At 37.0% G+C, this 22952-nt stretch overlaps 2 protein-coding genes across 3 annotated transcripts in view; one reads left to right on the top strand and one right to left on the bottom strand.

Moving 5' to 3' along the window:
• The first annotated feature begins 2059 nt into the window (after window positions 1-2059).
• Window positions 2060-7610, top strand: gdf7 (growth differentiation factor 7). Its single transcript, XM_051132711.1, has 2 exons — window positions 2060-2372; window positions 5173-7610. The coding sequence occupies exons 1-2, from the start codon at window positions 2060-2062 to the stop codon at window positions 6138-6140; spliced, it is 1281 nt and encodes a 426-aa protein (XP_050988668.1). The 3' UTR covers window positions 6141-7610.
• An 11266-nt stretch (window positions 7611-18876) lies between these two features.
• The window catches only part of ldah (lipid droplet associated hydrolase), a 62228-nt gene continuing 58152 nt past the window's right edge, over window positions 18877-22952 (bottom strand). For both annotated transcript variants that reach the window (XM_051134192.1, XM_051134193.1), the window contains one exon: window positions 18877-19722. In XM_051134192.1, the coding sequence (XP_050990149.1) occupies window positions 19531-19722 (192 nt within the window). In that variant the 3' untranslated portion in view covers window positions 18877-19530. The remainder of the gene's footprint in view (window positions 19723-22952) is intronic.

Genomic DNA, 22952 nt, shown 5'->3' with positions numbered 1-22952 from the left:
TTACTGATTTTGCTGTATTTTGGATCAAATAAATGCAGGCTTGGTGAGCAGAAGAGACTTCTTTAAAAAAAAACTTAAAAAACCTTACTGTTCAAAAACTTCTGACTGGTAGTATATATATGTGGACTTTTTTTGGTACTCATGAGGAAAACCGCTTAGAAATCATGCTACATTAAGTTTTTAATTTTTTGAAAATCTAAAAATGCAAGTTTTGTGTGAGGGGTAGTTTGTACAGTATACAAATCATTACATCTATGGAATGTGCCCAAAAAACATTGGAACCCAACATGTGTATGTTTGTGTATGTGCGTCCCTTAAATGATGGAAAATACTCCTGAAGATTAATTCCATGGGACAAATGATATGAGCTCATTAATAGGGGAAAATAAATTAATAAATTAAAAATTGACTTATAAAATACTTTGTAGTGAGTTGGTAGAAGTATATTTAGTGTTTTGTTAATGATGATCCTGATACTCATTTGTAAAGAAAAGGTCATAATCTACATTTACACATATTTAGTTGCATGCTTTGAACTTTATGATTGCACTTCATACTCACTATAGCATGTCCATTCCTTCTCATTATATAAACATATATACAAAATCTTTGCATGTACTTGACAGCGATGACTGAAGATCTCTAATTGTTGTCTACTAATGCAGGGCAACTAATCATAAGTCAGCAAAATGCTGGGGTGGAAAAATACTGGGGTCAGCATACTATACAGTTGTTTTGAGGGGTAAAAATAACATTTTCAGTCCAAGCTCATACTGTGAGCTTAATAAATGTGTCTTTGGCCACTAGAATATGTTTCTTAAACATTACTTATTAATATGACAGGCATGGATAAGGTCAGGAGAGGAAGTAGACGAATTGTACTTCCTGGCAAACCCTCCAGAGTTTAACCTGATACCTATATATATTATAGCAAAGTGTTGGTTAATCCAGACAGCAAATCAACACACAATCAGCTGCATGGATGAGCTACAGTATTTTAGGCCCAGTACAGTGTAAAGTTATATAAATTAAGTGTTCAGGTAGTACCGTTGGAAATATGCTTTACCTCAACATTATGATCCAAGGTTAAACCTCCACGGTACCATATTTTCAGCCGGACATTTTCAACTTAAGAACTTGAGCATATGTTAGCTGTAATGAAATAATAATGGATTGTAATGCTCCTTCTCTGATTCCAGTAAGTGACAAGTGAAAAGAAGCATATGCCTGACTGATTATGCATATGATAGTCTTTATTTTTTGGTAGTTGACAAGGTGTAAATTAGCAGAAAAATGGATAGCATGACGAAAGAATCAGATCTAAATCCCTGCTATTAATCTACATGAATGCGTTCGCTAATGGGTTGCACAGCAGAGGGAATATCATATAACATAGGCCTAGTGAATGCCTTTAGTAGCTTTACAGTCATCTTTTCGTAGCTTGTATCTTTGGCCAATAGTTAGAAATTGACGTTCAAAAAGAAAACCACACTGAGAAATATTAACTGGAGTGAGGAGTGTGACAACATACAGCACATGTGGTATAACAAAGGCGGTATCTGTACTAAAAAAACGTGGACTACTATTCTACTATTATAATTTAACTCGCATAAACGTTGCACATGTATTAAGCGTTGTCAACAGTAGATGGCAGTGTGCGCGCATTAAACGGGGACGATCGCGCAAAAGATGCTACAGCATGAAAAACAGAATATTGACTTAATGCTTATTTTGATGAAAAATGCGTCAGTGTTATATAAAAAAAACTTAAATCCTTTCATTCTTTATTTTAAGCTCATTCTGTTTAACATAATGTTATTTATGTTAAAGTGACACGATTGCCAATAATATCAGTCCGCTCTAAGAATTCTGACTCACGTTAAACAGACGCTACCGCGTCCAAATATCTTTCCAAAAGGGGGCGCTCTTTGAATACCGAGCAACAGGCGTTCAGCGTTACTCACATTCAAGATATTAACACTATCTAAAGAGCAAAGGGGAGTTTCCAAAGTCATCAAGTCCATCCAACTTTGCCATTTTCGGCCAGAGACCACTGAAAATGACTCCCAAGAAGACTGCCGCTCCCTTCCTATGGTTTTCTTTTTGCTTTGGGAATGTTCTTGAGGCAGTGGTGCTGGGATCGGTGCAGTACCCCTCTGATAACGGGCTCCACGACTCACATCTGGATGCGCGGGGTCCTGCAGAAGCCAGTGCGAGCTCTCGGAACGACTCCACATCTGTTCATGTTCCGTCTTACATGATCTCTCTGTACAGGACTCTATCGGAACTGGACCGACGGGGAAGCAACGGCAGCCAGACGCGCTCCAGGAGATATGCCAATACAGTCACCAGCTTCATGGACCTGGGACAAGGTGAGTGAGATTGATCCGCCGGTGACACAGACAGACAGATAGACAGATGGGTTGTAAGGTGATCCCCTCCTTGAGGCCATCGGATTTCATATCTTCAGATTGAGCCTGATACATTTATTTTGAAATATTGTACTTGGCACGGAAAATCATAAGCTGTAATGAATGGCATAAGGTACACGCTGCAGTAATAAATCACTTAATATCAGGCTTGAATATGACAGCTGACACTGTAAGATGATTGATCTCGGTTAGTATGACTTCAAGTTAATACATGAGGACGCTACGGTATATTTCACCTATAATATATAGAATTTTATTACTGAATGATATTATTTGTTGCTGACAACAACAATATTGTTACTAATATTAAAAATGATAATTACGAACCCTTATAATTATTGTTGTTATTGATAGCACATCATTATGACCCCAGAAGAGGATGGATATTAAAAAAAAATCATAATTTTGGTTTGTGCATAAATTAGAGTGTGTTACAATTACGCGAATAGACTGTATTTCCCTTCCCCATTCAACTTGTTGAACCATAATAATTTATTAAACACTTTGCCTCAGTGATCCTATGAGTTGGATTGCTATAAAATAAATGCATGGTTCCATATGTTATTAACTTCTATAGTTCAGGTTTAATTTTGTTTGGGATCATCTACTTCTCACTAATATTTTCGAATACATCAAATTCCAAAAAAAGAAATATGAAGTCTCAAATTTCCAACATCTGTGACAAATAAACTTCAGCAGCACCTTGAGCTGAAGTATCTAAAACGGAGCACGCGTTCTCTCCTCCAGGTGTTGCTGATAAAGATAGAGAAACATTTTAATTTAAAACGTATGTTCAAATAAAGATTGTCACGTAAAATACAGAATTTGTAAAAAGCAATATGTCAGCTCTCCTCCCTACCAAATATATGGAGATATGCGTGAAAAACATTGTTTTTTAGTATTAAGTCAAAGAGGTTCTGTTCTTGAATGAGATTGAAGTGACGTTCATATATTGACAGGCCAGTTATTACATTTGAATGATAAAAAGTGCACAATGCCACATTTGTTTAAGAGTATTAAGGGTAATATTTAGCATTGCAATTCCAAGCATCAGATTTCCACTCATAGTTTCCCACATTTTCAGAGTGAAGAGTCATTAAATTTAATTCGATCTCTATTAGTTCTAGTAAATATAAATCTATTGGCATCACTTTAAAAAACGGAGGTAGGTATGACGTCACGATATGGCGAACGCATAGTTCATAAATAATTAATTAAGCAATTTATAAAAGCCATTTTATTTAACAATTTCAATAGCATTTTTTATTTCGTATAATTATATAAAGTAGCAATCATTTTTGCTGACCAGTTCAGCTGCTAAAATTAAGGCGTATACCTTCACACATAAGTATATCTGATGCTTTTGCGTCCAGAATTGGTGTTTTGTTGGTTTAATGGTAATGTGTTTGCTTTGAATATGAGGTGTTTCTAATTCAAATCTGGCCTGGAAGTGCAACATGCCTTTGTGTGAAGATTGGAAACTTGTCCTCATCATAAATGATGCTGATGTGTAAAATGAAAGAAAAAATTACATAACATAGTTTGGTGACCGTTGGTGGCATTCTGAAGACAAAAAAAAAAAAAATGTAAGAGCATATACAAATCCTAGATGCAGGCTCAAGGTACTGGAACTTGAGTTCCTGACTGCCTCGGCTCATTTTCTAGGTTATGTCATTGTTTAGTCTGGCAAGCGGATATTAGCTTAGAGGAGGATGCTTTACTCTACACCCCTCCCCTCTGTTCACCTTTCATTTTTATATCGTTCCTTTGTATCAGAAAGGAGAAAAATATATAGTCATTTTCTTTCAAAACACCTCTTGTAGCACCATAGGGCAGGTACAGCACGGCCAAACACCAAAAATCCAGTAGTTTGAAACAGTACCATTATAGTCAATATATGTCCCAATCTGGCCTTGGGTTTTTGTGCAGCCAGCTCATGTTGGAAGAATCCTCTTCATGTTTAACCCATGAAACTGTGGTCTCCGTATCAGGTTGCTGTACTCTGGGTTCGATTTTTTGAACTGGATGTCAAGATGTCAACATTGAGGCTTGTTTTACTCTGAGCGCAGAGTCTGGTCTCTCTTAGCAAAGGTTGGTTCTGCATCATCTCAGTCACGGATGAGACCGAGTATTGGATGTGTTCTTGTAGCCAATTTCTTTCTCCAGACAAAGAAAAGGAGAAGACAACATCTTGCAGTCAGAGTTTTTGTTCCCCGCAGTGATTTCAAGTTAGCTGTGCGAATAATGAAAGACCAGTTCCAGTTCATGGTGGCCGTAGAAAACTGAAGTCCACTTCAGCTTGAAATGTTACCTAACATTTAATTACACCCTGAAGCCACCCACCTTTCAAATTTACTACATCCTCCTGAGGACATATAGGGGAAGGAGGAGGGCTTCGGAGAGAGCTGAGCATTTCCAATGTCCTGCCAAATCTTCTTCTCACTCAATCAGTGTAATTAGCAGATGCTGCCAAAGGCCGACACAGTCTGACAGGTCAGCCAAATGCTCTCCACCTGGTCTCCGTGAGCATGCCGCACCTCGTGTTTGGAGAAATCATTCAGGGCCTTGAATGTTATTCTCATAGAGTAGAAGAACTGACAATTTGTGTATGCCATTTTCACAAAAGCCATATGTAAGACCGTTCAACGTGAGGGAACGCATTAGTGTAAGCTTGCTGCTTTAAATTCCTTCTCATATTTCTCATTTCAATGCTAATCCATGCCTTTTCTTACACCTTCAGACGAGCCTTCGTTAAAGCTCCACCAGCAGTACACATTCGACCTGTCCGGTCTCTCACGACTGGATGAACTAATGGAGGTAGAGCTGCGGATTCTGAGGAGGCCACCGCCTGATGTCTTAAGTTTACTCTCCAGTGGTGGGAACCTGTACCGACTACTCCTTCACACCTGTTCCCTCCCGGGATCCTCAAACCAACCTCTACTTCTCACCTCCAGGACCATTGATCTTCTAGATACCGCTTCGACCACATGGGATGTGTTTGACGTTGGAGCAAGCGTGAAGACCCACCTCAAGTTGCACAGGACCGTGGAAGGCAGCAGGCCTTTGTGCTTCAGCATATCCGCCGTTTCTGATTCAACTAACGAGGTTGTGCATCCTAGCATGCTGGGTCTAAACCACGAGGATCAGCAGACACACGAAAGAGCCTTACTGGTGACCTTCACTCGAGCTCGGAGGAAGGAGAACCTCTTTAGGGAAATCCGTGAGAAGATAAAGGCAATGAAAAGTCGTAAATTTCCTAATCCCGCAGCGGAGCATGGTTTTAAAGGTCATCCGAGACATCGGCGGAGGAGGCGGACTGCACTATCAGGCCGTTCCGGTGTGGGACTCACAACAGGGGGTGGAGGCGGTGGAAAGGGTGGTGGCAGACGGAGAACACGTTGCAGTCGGAAGCCGCTTCACGTGAACTTCAAAGAACTTGGTTGGGATGACTGGATTATTGCGCCGCTAGATTACGAAGCTTATCACTGCGAGGGTTTGTGTGACTTCCCCTTGCGCTCACACCTGGAACCGACCAACCATGCCATCATCCAGACTCTCATGAACTCCATGGACCCGGAGTCCACTCCTCCCAGTTGTTGCGTTCCTTCTAAACTCAGTCCTATTAGCATCCTCTACATTGACTCTGGGAATAACGTAGTTTATAAACAGTATGAGGACATGGTGGTGGAGAGTTGTGGGTGCAGGTAGCAATGTGAGTGAGGGGTGAGCGACCCCTGGACACTATCCGAAAGCCTCAAATGTGGAGGCAAAGCACAGCATTGTGGGCAAGACGACGCAGTCAGAGCTGGTGTGTGTAAATGTGTGACAACGAGCATGTGTGTATGTTCAGACGGCGACAAGACATTGAGTTGTGTTTTAGAAGCGAGCGGAGGACATGTGTGCCGAACAGCTCCAAATTCCCTTACAGCACCAAATAAACAACTCCTCAACGAAAAATGAGTGAAAACATAGGCTTTCCAGAAATTATTTTACATCCTGTTAATATAAACTCAATGATAGAGTGTTGAAGTATCCTTGCAGCAGCCGTAGAAATGTTGGCCCCGTTAAGACTCTGTCAGAGTCTGAGAATCTGTCAGCGGTAGCACGCAACTATAACGTGTGTAACAGTTAAAGGTGCTTTGCATGACAGTCAGCTTATATTCAAGATGAAATAACTCAGAAGAATTTTGTAGTTCTTCTAAAAATGTTTCTTTGTGGAGTCTGGTGACCTTAATTAAATATGGCATTGACTGAGTGAAAGTTTGACTCCATTCTAAATCTAAGGGGTCAAAGTTTAGCTGGTTAGCATGGCCTCATTAGCCCCTGCTGGTAGATGTCGTAACTACACCATGTGGTTGCAATCTTTATCAACTGACGACCATTCAAAATAGCTGTAGTAGGTGAATGTGCACAAGGCTTTCTTAAAGGGACAGTTCAACCAAAAATTTAAACTCTGTAATTAACTACTCACCCTCATGACTGTTCCAAACCTATAAGACTTTTTTTTTATCTTTTTAACACAAATTAAGATATTTTTGATGAAATCCAAGAGCTTTCTGACCCTCCATAGACAGCAACGTAACTGACACATTCAAGTCCCAGAAAGGGAGTAAGGATATCTAATAAACGCACGTCAAAGACTGATACGGAAGAGAAGAAATTAGTTAAAGTCATTATTTTAGTGTTGTTATGTCACATGGACTACTTTAACGATGTCCATGCTACCTTTTTGAGTCTTGAAAGTGGTTGCTTTGTTCTATGCAGGGTTAGAAAGCTCTCGGATTTCATCAAAAATATCTTAATTTATATTCCAAAGATGAACTTCGGTCTTACGGTTTTGGAACAACATGAGGGTGAGTAATTAATGACAGAATTTCATTTTAGTGTGAACTATCCCTTTAAACGTGTAAAACAGACCTTTTCAGCCTGTCTTTTGTCCTACGTGATCTCATGACGAAAATGTACCTGTGGGAACTTTTTCGCAAGATGCAAAATATGTACCAATAAGTACATATCACTGCAGTTTCCAACAGAAATGAACACTAGAGGTAGTAAATCAGCGAGCACTTGTAATCGTTTTCGTACACAGTTATGATTACAGCTACATATGTTTCGCTTTCCGGGCGTAAGCTTGCTCAGTAGCTTAGCTAGCACAGAATTAGACTTACGATGCATTCACATGGGGCGTTGGCGTTAACACGTCTCATTTACTTTGAATGGGTGGCAAAAGTTGAAATCTTTAAACTTTTCAAGTGCCAATGCAGGCATCAGCCAATCAGATCGCCTTATGCAAATAGCGCAGACACTAGCCAACCACGTTCATGCAGCACCAGAAAAGTAAAGTGATTGGCTGTTGTCACAATGATGATTGTGTCAGCACCAAGCTTCAGCCCGCCCTGTGTGAATGCACCGTTAGGATGCGAAATCCTTGGGTACAAATCCTGTGAAAAACATGACTCACAATGAAAGAGCTGAAAGATGATGCTTGCGATTGTGTTTTTACATCACATTCACTTTTGTTCATACTATCGGGTAAGTTTAGATGAAGTGCAGGTGGTATTTTAAAACGTCAAGGAGAATTAGAGCTATAGCGTCACTCAATGGACATTTCATGTCAGAACTGTAGTGACATGTACAAAACCTACGTCACATAAAATGTATCATATGTAAGTTAATTTGTTCCGGCGGGGGGGGGGACACTCTTTAAGCATCACCCAGTGGTCACTTCACATCAAATATGTCACAAGACGTACATAGCGGTACGTATTTTGCATCTTTTGAAAAAGTTCCCACAGGTACGTTTTCGTCAAGAGATGATGTAGGACAAAAGACAGGCTGAAAAGGTCTATTTGTTTTTGTCATAGCTCAGGATACTCACTACAAAGGGACTGGGGACTGTGCATGTGTGGTGTCATCAGTCAATCAGCAATGTGTATATATATATATGTATATATATTGAACACAAGTAATAATTAAGCATGACAGTGGCTTCTTTTTCTCAGCATTGGCTTGTATGTTTAGCACATAATTTTATATTGTTAAAATAATATACTTAATGCTAAAACTAAAATTTTATTTAATGAGCATAAGAACCTAGGCGTTTTATTTTGATGACACCACATTTGGCTTCGGTTGGACGACAGAGCTGCAGTATAGTACATGATGTGTGCAATATGTGCAAGATAAATGACTTCATTGCATTGAACGACCTCAGACCTTATTTTGTGAAAGGCATTGCAGAGCCAAAATCAAAATGATTGTTTTGTTTTATTCTGACACCAGATTTGGCTGTTTGAAGACTTCAGTGTACACCTACGTTTAGTGAGAGAGCTTGTTTACTTGAGCTTGTAATTAGATTAGATTACTTTTATCCTTTAATGTCATGCCTTATTATGGATTATCATATAAATCCACAACGTTTATTTATGAATGACAGCCGCAAGGTAAAAAAGGTGCCTTGTCCCAGAAGTATAACAAAAAGTGACCTAATTTATGCCCAGTTTAAATGCTTTCAAGGGTTAGTTTATCATTTACTCACCCTCACGTCATTCCAAACCTGTATTTTATTTTTTAAAAGATGTTTTGAAGTATGTTCTGGTTACCATCGACTTCCACTGCGTGGACAAAAACATTTCTCGAAATGTCTTTTGTTCCACAGAAGAAAGAACGTTTTGGGTGAATTATCTCCTTAAATTCATGTTAGTTTATGTTAAAGCTCCACACAGAAATGCTTCGGAATGACATCAAGCCACAAGAACAAAACGAAAATAAGCTTCTAGCGTTCATTAATCTCAGTGTCAGGGCAGAAATATTTGCCTGCTTACTGTTTATATAACATCAACTATTTCCTCTATGAAGAAATACGAAGCAGATTTTAAATTCATAACAGCAATTGTTTTCCTTTTTTTTTTTTTGGACATTTCTCCATGGTAAATTCCCTCAATCAATGTTGGTCCCACTGTATGGGAATGATAATCACCCAAATTGTCCACGGTGGCAGTATGAAAGTCACATTCCTAAATCAACAGACCACAGAAAAATTAGCCCGAGCATCTGTGCAGCTCAGAACAATATAATGGCACGAAAATCTGCGCAACACTCAAGAAAACTTAAAGTACATAATTGTCGTGACTGTTCGTTTATAAGCTTGTTGTTTTGATTGCAAGTACTTTTGCAGAAGTAAATACAATTTACCATTTACAATCAAGTCAAAAATGCAGTATTTCTCCATTTTTCATTCCAGTTGTGCAGAACTGAGAAGTATTGTTCTGCAGGATTGCTGGACTTAATCTGTCGAACAGTTTGAAAAGATAAAGCAAAAATGAGATCTTTAACATCTATGAAAACAAATTAATTTCATTTGGCCCGTCAAGGATAGTTCAAGCAATATCCCTCTCTCGAGGTCTCTATCTCCTCTCATTGTACACAATTCCAATCGTATGTGCTTGCTCCTTAATCTAATTCCTCTCAAGGCAGTTTCTCCAAACAATCTGATTCTTTTTATAAGCAGCCTTTGTTTCAATATTGACACGATCACGATACCACACCTAGCTGGAAAAGAATAACATTAGGGGACGCCATCTTCGGCTCGAGGAGATAAAGAGGCACAAAGAGTGCCGTCGACCCCCCCCGTCTGTTGTTCGGAGGTCTGGAGGTTATCAGCTTAAGCGCTGCATGGGTTACCTCAGTTGTGCCTCGCTATTTGACTAAAGTGAAAAGCCTCAGGAGACATTTAGTAGAGAAGGAGTTTCAATTTACTATGCCAAGTGCTCTCAGAGAAATGAATGCAAAGCCTGCAGGATTGTCATGGTTCAGTTAAGGGGTTTGGCACCCCTCGAATATACATGCTGATCAGTACTAAGCAATGTTAACTTACCTTCACCGACATCTGTTTTACTTTACTGTACTTAAGCTGGTAAAATATATGTTGCTTAAAAAAAAATACGGAGGGAACGAAGCCGTGACTGATTTTTTTTATTAGAACAAAGGCTTATAAGTGTAAATTATTGTACACATGCCAAAGCGCTTTTCTTAATTTAATGCATTTAGTGTTATGTATTTATCTGGCTGCAAAAATGATCATTTTATAGTACCAAGAATGATGTTTTAAAATGGGAGAATGTTTGTTTGTTTACTTTTTATTGTAAATGCACTGTGTGTGAGAGTATGTATACTGTTAGATAAGGAAGTGTACATAATTCAATGTAAATTATCTGCTTTCTTGTTTTTATTTTCATTTTTTTGATATATTGTTTATTAGTGTATGTATGAAATATATATATAAAACTATTTTAAATGGAAAAGCATCAGCATCTTTTCACACTTCTTCGCTGTTATTTTTTGTACAGATGATTTTGTTTAAAAAAACGTATTGATGGAATGAAAAAAAAAAAAAAAAACGCTCCCGCACTCCCGCAGCAAATCTTCTTTCCCAGACATCCACATGAAAGTGAACCCTCGGTGACTGTCTGACTCACCCACGGTTCCGGAATCATTATTGGGTTTGTATTTTGTCTCATTTTTTTGCCAGCAAGTATTCAGGAAGTTTCCAGGTGATTCTAAATTCCATACAACACAGGGTGAAGAGGGGGATACGGTATTGTTCGACGCTGGTAGGGGAGCTGTGCGGCATTGTGTGCTGAACTCCAGGAAACGCTAATGAGAGTAAAGGGTCCCTGTGAAGTTTTTTTTTTAATTTTTTATAAAGAATGACTTTGTGCCCTGCTATTGAGCACATGTCCAGAGAAGGTTATGATGCAAAAGCAACTGGAAGAGACGGATCATATCATCAGTCACTTTTATTATTAATATCGCCAATATTTAAAAAGGAGTATCAGAGATAACTTATTCAAAGACATTTATGCCGTCTGTTAATCTGTTTTTGATAGATAGCATAACTAATCTGAATCGAGGTCGGTAATATTTCCTTTGTTGAGTCTACAGATTCACTATATCACACAATTATTAGGGACAGAAAATAGGTGGCCCCTCACCAAGTCCATTTCTCAGATGGTGAGCGCTGACCCCCAAATATTTGAACGACTGCCGAGAGTCCATGACAAGAGGGGATACGCTTTTTCTTTAAGAAAGGAAGGATCTTTTTAAACACGCTTGTTTCTTTTTTATTGAATCATGTCGCAGTCACAATTGAGACTGAAAACAGCACTGCAGTGTCCAGACTTTGACATCTGTCCAGATGGCTTTTCCTGAGAGCCACTTTGGTCATATAAATTCTCATTCAGGTCAAGAAGTTGATAGACATTTTGAGATGGAGGAAATGATGAGGCCGTCATCCAATGTTTTCTTGGCGTTTGGGAAAAATACAGTCAGATTGTCTAGTACTACTGGCCTGAATCTTTAATTTAGAAAGGAAAAAATGTAGTTTGCTATAAGTGACCGCATTCTTGTAATTATATATCTCAGGGGTGTTTCCTCTGAGGAGGCAAAGGAGGCAGTGCCTCCTCAAAATATTGGATACAAAAAATGTGGTACAAAAAAAAAAACAAACACCAATATTACATAATATAACATTTAAAAGTATATATATAATTGTTTGTTTTTCTAAAGAAACACTGTCCAACAGCGACACCAGCAGGTAAAGTTACAGCTGGAGTCCACATCTCTCTCGTCTCCCCTGAGGCCATTAAGTTTTAACAGACTCCCTAAAGCGTGCAGTGAGTTTGGTGGGGGGGTAATTGAGAATGAATGAGGGAAAGTCACATTAGAGGAGGCAATACCTCTATCGCGATATGATTGGATATGACTAGTTATGATCAGCTGTGATTGGTTAATGTGATAAATCCTGCCTCTTGTGTTCATGTGCGTTCCGCATTCGCGAATCAGTCTGAATGAACAATATAATGGCGTTAATGGGAAGACTCATTTTAAAAAAGTTACATCAAAAGACTTAAAATGGAATGTCTGTGGGAGTTTTTAGTGAGTGATAAGCTAAGTGAAATTTAAAGTAAATTCTGGTGTCTGTGACCAATATTTACTGAGTTTTGATGACTGATGATCCAAATTTGTAAACGTTAAAAGAATTATATATATAATTTTATATATATAGTTAAAAGAGTGTTATATAGTTCTAGACTAAATGTGAACATGCATTAATTCATCGCACTCAAAAAAACAGATTCAGTATTCATCAAAATTAATTAAAACAGTGAAATGCAAACTCAGAATATGATGCACACCTGCAACAATATGTTAAACAACATAAATATCCTTTATGTATTTACTGCCATTTTATTATATGATGTCTTTGGTACTGACCTTTGATGATTCAGTTCAACCATACTAATAAACAAAAATGCCTTTAAATAAACTAAAATTTGTGCTTTATTGTTTTTTTTTATTGTAGAGGCTTATTCATTTCACATTCATTTTTGGTGTGAAAGCCAGAGATTTACATTTGCTAAAAATCGAACCATATATATATACACATATATACAGTATACATATACATATACATATATATACATATATATATATATATATAATGCAAATGTAACTTAAAAGTATAAAAACATAACACATTACTTTCCATATAAAGTAACTAAGTAACATAATTAGTTACTTTTTTAGGGAATAACACAATATTGTAAAGCATTACTTTTAAAAGTAACTTTCCCCAACACTGTATGTGTGTGTGTAAAAAATGACCATGAATTTAATGGTAAAAGACTGTAAAAATACAAGTTAAAACCTGTTAAATGGTTAAGGGTAAGTTCCCCTACTATATATGGTCAATTTTGCCATTTTTAGAAGTACAACAGAACGTATAGTTTGTAGTGAATAACCTTAAATTGACATTCCCAGAATTCCCTGTGTTACATTTCAAATTGACTGTTTTTTTTCTTGTTTCTTCTTAATTTTTCTTATCAGTTGTAAACATTAGGGTGTATGTTACATCTAATGTTGTTAAATTAATGTTTATTGCATTATTTCAATTTCATGTGTGTTACCATGATGGTGTTGTTATATATATTATGTAAAAGCTGCTTGTGATGGGCTTTGTTTCATCATGTGACTTTCTCATCACCACCTGCTTTTGGTGTTTATCAGTGTATTACAAAGGTACAAAACAGATTTCAGTACTTCAATAGGTTGGTATATTAACGTTATATCAGTAATGAAATTGCGGTATTTAAATATAAATGCAAGTTAAAACCGTAAAACCTAAAACATTGCTATACCGTATTTTTTACGATAAAATTCTAGCAACCACAGCTTTTTTTTATCTTAAAAAAATAGTTTTTCACTGAATTCTTTTTACAGTGTGTATATATATATATATATATATATTTTATTCTATTTTTGTTTTTGTTCACTAATATGTGACCACATTTCTGCAATATACATTGGTCATTTATCCATTACTACATATTTTATAAAATATTTTAGTTTTTTTTTTTTTTTTTTTGAAATATATTTAAAACAAAATGAAATACTGAAGCTTAAAATGTTACAATTTTAACAAGTACTAAAATTTCCATGGCATGTCAACTGTATCAAACAGCTTAATTCTAAATACAAGGGGGACAACTGTAGGATCACATACACTCATAACGGTTTTGTAATAGGATACATTTTAGTTTGCACTTAAACTAGAACTGTATAATGAAATCCATGTTCTTTCCGAAACATTTGGGCATTTACTATTTTACAAAGCTTTCCCAGAACTGCGAATCAGCTTGCCAAATTTTTCACACCTGTTTCATGCGTCCCTTCTGAATGCACGATATGCAGTATGCAGTATTACATCTAACTTAATTATGAAACTAGCGGCCACAAAATACTAAAGACTCATAAAGTAGTAAGATTCTGCGTTCTGGTTTCACGCACATGGTTATCAGCACTTTAATATAGCTGAATGCAAAGGCAGGTCATTGCATCAAACCCAGGGTTGGCTGGCGTGTCTGTTAGTGTGTTTTTCCCATTAAGATTTTCATACATTTCTGCTCATTGCATTCTACTTTGCTTCTTTTTTTAAGCACATGACTCCACTGTTACACTCTCTGATGTTAATGTAAATACTGGGTTTAAACTGATCTAATTCCCTTAAACCGAATCAATAGCGATGATGGGCCACCGTGGGGGACAATTCTGGCTCTCTGTAAGTTACACAACCTGAAAAACATTTTCAATACTCCTGTGAGAGCAGGCTTGTGGGATGGGATGCACTGTTTGCTTTTCCTACACTCGCTTTGTGTCACTGTAGGAGAATGTAGGACCTGAATTATACATATAGATAGGAAATGGCCACAGTATGGGTGCTGCTATAATAAGAAAAAGACTTTTGTGGAAGACAGATCTCACAGCAACACCAAATACAGTAGGCTTACGTATAGTATAAAAGATCTATTTCGATTTTATCCCTGGATCAGAGCATATCAGATGATCTTAAGTTGGTACAAAAATTGAGAGAGAGGGGAACAAAGAGCAACTATTGCCATGTCAAAACAAAACATAACAAAGACCAGGGGAAAAGAAAATGATCTATTGCAGATGATATTTGGCAGGAAAATACCAGAATATCTCTGGAACGATTCTTCATCACCACAAGAGAACCCAAACCACTCTGGAGACGTAAAACAGTAAAGCTTGTTTGCTTTGCCACAATTCAATCCACCCGGGCAGGATTACTCCATTTCCTTCTATGAACTAGCCCTGCCTCCTGGTTTAAATCAAGGATAAGCAAATTAAGGGGCTTTGTCATTCTTTTTGAGAAGCCTGGAAAGGAAGATTAAAGAGACCTGGGCTTACACGGAGAGTCCCGACTCTTAGAGAGCAGGGGAAACAGATCAGCTGGAAATATTTATTCTCCGTTTGCTGAGCCGCTCGGCAACAAGATGCGGCAGTCGCTGCCGGAGCGGTCCACCTACAGGACATCCTGGTACTGAAGAACACAGATTTCAAACCAACTAAACTACCTGGTGCAATAGGGCCATGTGGCGATGCTCGCTGAGAATCTGTGTGGTGTTGTACCAAAGCCTGTCCCAAATTTCTAAACAAACAGCTCACCCAAAAATAAAAATTCTGTCATCATTTAGTGACCCTTAAGTGAATTAAGGGTTCGAACGCTCACTGATGCTCCAATAGGAAAAACGATGCATTAGGAGCCAGGGGGTGAAAACTTTTGAACAGAATGAAGATCATATATTTTTTTTTTTATTCAGTACTGCACATCAGAGGCTACAGAAGATAATTCAATATTTCCCAAAAGACAAAATAAGTTAAATTTACCTTGATCTTCAAATTCTAAAAATTTCTTCCCCCTGGATCCTAATGCATCATGTTTTCTTCTGAAGCATCAGTTAGCATTTGAACCTTCTTTAATAGTTGCATATCAGTCACTCAGTTGTCATCAGTATGAAAAGATGGATCTCAAAATCATGCAGTCATTGTTGGAAAGGGTTCAAATACACAAAAATGCTGAAAAACCAAAGAATTTGTGGGACCTAAAGGATTCTTCTGAAGAACAGCGGGCAATTTAACTGTTCAGGACAAACAAGGGACTCGTGAACAGCTATCACCAAACAAAAAAAATAAAAAAAACAGTTGTGGATCATTCAGGTAACAACAGAGTATTAAGAATCAAGTGTATGAAAACTTTTGAACGGGGTCATTTCTACAAATTCAACGACTGTATGTAAACATCTTCTATGTGAAATATCTTATTCAGGTCAGTACTAAATAAACAATAACATGCATTTTGTATGATTCCCCTTATTTCAGTAAAATAATTAACATTTTGTAGATTCTGAAAGGGGGATGTAAACTTTTGACCTCAACTGTATACTGAAAATACTTGTGCTGCCAAGCTTCAGAATGACAAAGGCCAGTTCACACACTTAAAAAATTAATTAAATAAATAAATAATTAAATAAAATTATTAGAAATTAATCACTATACTTTGTTGTCTTTACTATCACATACCTGAATTTACCCAGTTACATTAATCAATATTTTAAACTGTTGTCAATATCAATTAACTGTTTAGAACTGTATCTAAATTATCCATGTAAAAAAACATGAGCCCGTAGGGCTGCAATATTATGACAAAAATTACAGAACAAACATTCTGGCTTCACAGACAAACATGTCGGTTCATGGCGTTAGTATAGTCTAGCGCACATTATGTAAAAACTCCAATTATAATCACTGAAGCTACGAAATTAATCTTTTATTTACATCGTATCTGCAACGTGTTATAATGAGGGAATTCGCGTGCGTGCGCACTCATCAACAGCCCTGGCGTTTTCAGTGCTGACTAATCTAAGCACCTCTGATTGACCAATGCTTTCTTAAGTTCAACAGAAACATATTTGATTGGTTATACAGCTCAATGTAGCGCAAAACAAGGTCATCAGCAATCTGATGCAGTGTGAGCAGATCTAAATCTAAATCCGCAGATTGATCATTTTCATTTATTTTCACATTTCATTTCAGTCACGAAAGCTATACCACATGGTTTAATAGTCTTGAAGTCTTTGTCTTGAATTATTGGGTTTTTTTTTGTTAATTTTAGTGGCAATTTTTGCCATAAGCCCTTGTTAATTTCCAACAAGTAATTGCTAGTAAGTGTCACAAATAAAAGCAAAGAAACGTCAATTAATACATTAAATAAAATATGAGTTTTGAAGTAGAAATGCTTAAATAAGATTTTATTGGAGTTCGTTTAGTAAGAAAATACTTTTTTACAGTGCAAAACACTGATTTGTTTCACCGTGTAGCGTTTTAGATTGTAACTTAGATTCTGTAACTGTTTTTAATATGTGCTAGACTAATGTCACTATTTTTTGCCAAGTTAAAAAATGAGTTGAAATCCTGCCTTCTTTCCCAGTCACCAATACTGCGCCCTTTGCAGTTGGATGTTATTTTTAAATGCAGAAATTCATCCCTGTAAACAGTCCCTAAAAGTTTTACAAAAGTGGTCCAAGTGACTCATGCACTATATTCTAAATCTTTCGAAGCTGACTGTTATTTACTCATATCAATGGACTGTTAATCGTTTCAACAAGGTTGAAACAATGAGTTGAACTTGAGAACCCAAGGATCTGATTTGTAAACAAGTCATTCAGACTGGTTTCAAATGATTTGTTGAAAAGTTCTGACTCAAAAGAATGATTCGTTCAGGGATTGGACATCACTTCTCTCAGGAATGCGGCAGGAAAAGTGGTGAATCTCACGCTTTTTTGTAAATAATGATCTTAATTTTCTAAATAGCACTCATATGTGGATTCATACAGACCATTTTATGATACTTCCATGGTGGTTCCGTGTCATTTTGGAGTTTGGCAGTCCCAGTTCTCGTTCATTTTCTTTTTAAGGTCAAATTTGGACATGGTGTCCTAAAGAGTCAATCAGGTTTGGAACGATGAGTAAATGATGACAGAATATTCATTTTTGGGTGAACTGTTCCTTTAAGGTCAGGCATATCAGATCAAGTCACTTTGAGCATCAGAGTAAAATATGAGAGTTTTGATGTTTCAGTACATTGACTGAGGTGGTTAGAGGACTGAATAATATTACTGGTCCCTGGGCTGTTGAGGTAAACTGTCAAAATATTTCACTTGGTAACCCCCAGGAAACCATGCAAGTGGAGAACAAACCTACAGCCGGGTTTTCTTATAAGCGGTCCCTCTTTGGCTCCACCATTCACCATAAAGCAAACTCCTGGGAGGTGTCAAGAGCCAAGTTGGGGCCTAAAGAATCCAAATACATCTCAAACCAAGAGAATAGCAGCTTTACAGGTAAAACACTATTCCAGAGTCCCGCTGATGCCGTCTGGAAAATAAAAATGATCCATGGTGAGGTCCATTCATATAAAGGAAGCTCAAATATGCATAATTTTACAGCATTAAATGAGAGTTCGTCTGAGCTTCATTAAAATTCATAATTTTGTGGTCGTATAAGGTTCCAGGTCATTGCTGACAGGAGCATATTTGACCCATGCTAGTACAGGCATTTCCTGCCACAATAATTAAATAATTTCTCCTCAAACAGAAATCAAATCACATGTGACATGTTCCGAAAAGACAAGTTTTAAAAGATCATATGCAATGCTAAAACAATATTAAAATTTTTTTGGTTAGGTATGTTTTGAAGCATGGCAGCTGGTTTGAGCTAGTTTAAGCTAGTCCTTAGTTGCTCCTTAACTGGTCATGAGCTGGTCCTAAGCTGGTTAAGCAATTAGCTCCTGCACAGAACCAGCTTAAACCAGCTCAAACCAGCTACCATGCTTCAAAACATACCTAATCAGCATATGCTGGTTTTCTCAACAGGGAAACTTTCTTCCTTAAATGCTGAACATTCATAATATTTTATACATACCACTCAACATTTGTAATTATATTATATTAAATTTAAATAGAGCTATACATAGAAGTACAAATATCACATTCAAATGGGCAAAAAAAGTTAAAATTAGACAAGTATGTCTCTTGGCCAGTTTTTTTATTGATTTAACTGCAAATGTTTTTATTAACAACATGAACTTCTATGGACAGAATACAGTTTTTGTTCCTGTTAAAATGTGTTAAAATTCTGATGTTACTGACTGATAATATTAAATTAATTAAAAACTTATAAAAATACATTTCCCATTAAGAGGACAATATCTTCTTTCCAGGCCGTCACCATATATACGAATTTTATTCTTATGTGACCTTTCTGGTTCAGTCAAGTTTACATGTACAGTGCACCCCACTGCACATTTGTGTGTTTAGAAATCATACATAAATAGACAACAACACAAATAGACAACTGCAATGTCCACTTGACAGCAGACCAAGAAATTAGAGACTCTTGAAATTACCCGATGCATAGCTGAAGGACAAAATACATTTACTTACACATATTTGAGAATTCAAATATCAGATATTTTACAATCAAGTTTATGCATGGAATACATCAGTCATACAGCACCATTGTGAGTGTCAAGTGTTTTGTGACACGCTTGATGCTTTTCCATGGAAATTGGTATATACGTCTTAAAATAGGCCTATTGGTCACATTAAAAAAACTCACACAGGGGCTCAGTTGGAATATTTGGCTGACAGACATTAAGTGAAATAAAATGTTACTCTGGTAATCAGAGCGTCCTCAAGTCATTAAAGATCCACTCTGCCGTCATGTTACCCATTTCTTCCCCCGCATCCAAGACGAACGCATGCCGGAAACCCCTCTCGCACAGACGAATGTCCCCTTCAGGGAAGTCTTTTCTGATATCATGGTAATACTGCACAGGGCACCAGTGATCCGTGGCTCCGTAGTAAAAAATAAGCTGACAGAAGAGAACAGAATTAGCAGAGCCGTTACATTAACATGATTTAGGTTTGTTCTTGTACTGTATGTGGGATTCACCACTATGACCATGTATCACAATGAGAGCAGAACTAAAACAATAAATACATCGTATGGCTTTTTGGTTTTTCTGACAGCCATTTTAGCAAGAGCTAGTACCTGTATGTCACTGCTAGATAAAAACCTCATCTTTCATTTTAAAGGCACAATCTGTGATGTTAGAATAACAAAAGTAGCAGGCCTCCCATTTGATTTACATAGGAAATTAGACCACCACTGGTAGAAGTAGGGCTGTCACGGTTCCTTGATTCAATTAAGAGTACTTGATTTTTATAAAAATCATCCTCGACTGCAATTTGCCGTGTCGAGTAGCTGGCAAAATACAGGAAGTGGCGCATTCCACGGATGAGAATCCATTAAACGCATTATTAGACTGATTTACAAGGCTGCACGATATACTAAACCCATTTAAAATCATAAACCATAATGATACTTTTGAATTCACAAATGCTATGATTCAATTATATGTGGAAAATATGTGCTTTAATTAGTACATGCATGTGATATATGTTTGTGCGCGTCACAGCGGCCCCGTTCACAGTAAATGTTGCTCCACACGAACTGTTATCATTTACGAGTATAGATCGCCACAAACATGTTCATCTGGAAACGCAACATGTGCCATTTCATCAGATTTGAAAGGTAAATCATTTACAAACCTATGCAACCACAGGACAATACATGCTAACTGTTAAGCGCCATTTCAAAATAAAAGCTCGAGTTTACACGTTTTGATGTCTAGATTAAGTGGACATTTTAATTAAATGTTGTTTAATCAATGTAAATGAAGGATTAGATTGTGCAGTAAAGTGTAAAAAGAAGAAAACACGAAGGAAACACAATGCATTAAGTGCGGTGAAAACCTAAGGGTGAAAATTTTTTGAATTTGAAGATCAGAGCAAATTTTACTTATTTTGTCTTCTGGGAAACATGTAAGCATCTTCCCTACGTTCTGAAGGGCAGTACTAAATAAAAAATATATAATATTTAGGTAAAATAAGAAAAATGTACACATCTTCATTCCGTTCAAAAGTTTTCACCCCCAGCTCTTAATGCATCAGTTTTCCTTCTGGAGCATCAGTGAGTGTTTGAACTTTCTGTAATGGTTGGATATGAGTCCCTCAAAATCATAGTCATTGTTGGAAAGAGTTCAAATACACAAAAATACTGAAAAAATTTGTGGGACCTGAAGGAACATTGGCTAGTTTAACTGTTCAGGACAAATAAGGGACTCATGAACAAGCTGTGGATCTGTGGTAACAACACAGTATTAAGAATCAAGGGTAATTAAACCTTTGAACAGGATCATTTTTATAAATTCAGCTATTATTTTCTCTTGTGGACTATATGTGAATGTCTTTTATGTGAAATATCTTATTCAGGTACTAAATAAAAATAAAATGCATTTTTTATGATCCCTCTTATTTTGGTAAAATAAATAACATTTTGCAGATGCTGCAAGGTGTATGTAAACTTTTGACTTCAACTGTATGTATTTTAAATAATTTTAAAGGCTAATGTTTGCTTAGGTACCAAAAAAAAAAAAAAAAATAAATAAATAAATAAATATATATATATATATATATATATATATATATATAACAATACAATTACCTGATTAATCTTCAGAATAATCGACCGATTACTCGATTAACAAAATAATTGTTAGTGACGGCCCTAACTAGAAGTATCAAATTATGAATGAAATGTCATAATTTGAAGCTCGAAAAAAACTTTTTTTCTAGGAATATCAAACGATTTATTGAAACGAATTACATTATACATGGTAAATAATAATTGCATAAATTAATATTTGTTTAGAAAAGCCCCAATATAAAAGATAATTTGTGTAATTTTAAAAAATAGAATAAAATACATTTAAAAATCAGGGGATTTGAGAGTTTCTATATTATTAATTGTGTTAATTAAGGCAACACATTGCCAGCTCTAGTCAAAAACTTAAAATATAATCATTCATATCTTTGGCAGATAAAGTTCATCACATGCTGTAAATCTATAAAGCAGAATAACTTAATAAATCATATAGAAAGTCTTTAACAAAGGCGAGGCACACTGAGAGCTTCGCAGAAGATCCAAATGGGAAAACAATCAAGATTGTGTTTCAATAAAACAAAATTTAAGAAAGATTGACATTAAATCCACTACGTCCACCACGTCCCCTCGGACAGCAGTGTGGACACTTGAAGGGTATTTCCTTTAGTTAGGCTGCCGTAACCTCAGCTGAACGGTGCCAATAACATCAATACGAAAGGAAAAACCACCCGTGCAGATTTCTAAAGGCTATTTATTGGTGAGACCTCGAGAGCCGTACACAATAGAAAGATCAAATTCTCTTGTCAACTGCTTTGCATGATTTCTCTGACAAACTGCATAATGTTTGGCCTTTGCCGACTGTACCAGTTAATCGTGATGGGTTCTACATCTGTCGGCCTGATCGATTTCACCACAGCCCATAAATCTAATAGAGGAGTCAGATGCATGTGGTTTAAGGCTGAGAGGGGTTTAAACATATGACCTCCTGTCTTCACCTTCAGCTTTTTCGGAAGAAAATTATTCTAGCATCGCTATTGGCAAGCAAGACGGACTGCGAAGCCGATACCAAAGAACGCCACATACTCTGACACCCATACAGACAATGCTCAGAGAAAAGGAAGGAAAACAAGAGCTTCCATCCTCCGTGGAATTACGGGTGGGATGCACAGATCAGACCAGGATTAATTCAATCGGTTTCCAGGCTCGAGAGATTTTCTGAAGCTTCGACAAGGAATTTCTTCAAGTCGAGGTGCTATGTGTAACATAAGACGCATGTCTTGAGTCTGTGACTCTTAAGAGCAGTAAAGATATCACCTGTTTAACTGATGACAGATATAGACCATCAGCAGCCCCGTCCTCCTCCCTCTGCATGTGTACGCAGTCTCTGCTTTGCATCACACCACGGTACTGAAAGGTACACATGGTTCCTCCACCCATGCATCCGCTGACAAAACGGAAGAGTGGGTTGGAGGAAAGTGCTTTGAGATCTGATATTCTTTGATTGGCTATCAGCTCTCTGAGGGTGAGTCAGCATGGGTTTCATCTGCGTCTAACATATTTAGAAGCTTCCACAATCTCTTTGATCAGCGTCCTTAA

The sequence above is a fragment of the Labeo rohita genome, chromosome 17, assembly GCF_022985175.1.
Source record: "Labeo rohita strain BAU-BD-2019 chromosome 17, IGBB_LRoh.1.0, whole genome shotgun sequence".
NCBI lineage: Eukaryota > Metazoa > Chordata > Actinopteri > Cypriniformes > Cyprinidae > Labeo > Labeo rohita.
This window is presented reverse-complemented; position numbering and strand designations above follow the sequence as displayed.

Excerpts from the sequence above, each read along its gene's own strand:
- gdf7 (XM_051132711.1), top strand. The coding sequence starts at position 2,060 with ATGACTCCCAAGAAGACTGCCGCTCCCTTCCTATGGTTTTCTTTTTGC. Across the intron at positions 2,373-5,172 it reads CTTCATGGACCTGGGACAAG|ACGAGCCTTCGTTAAAGCTC; the intron begins GTGAGTGAGATT and ends TTACACCTTCAG.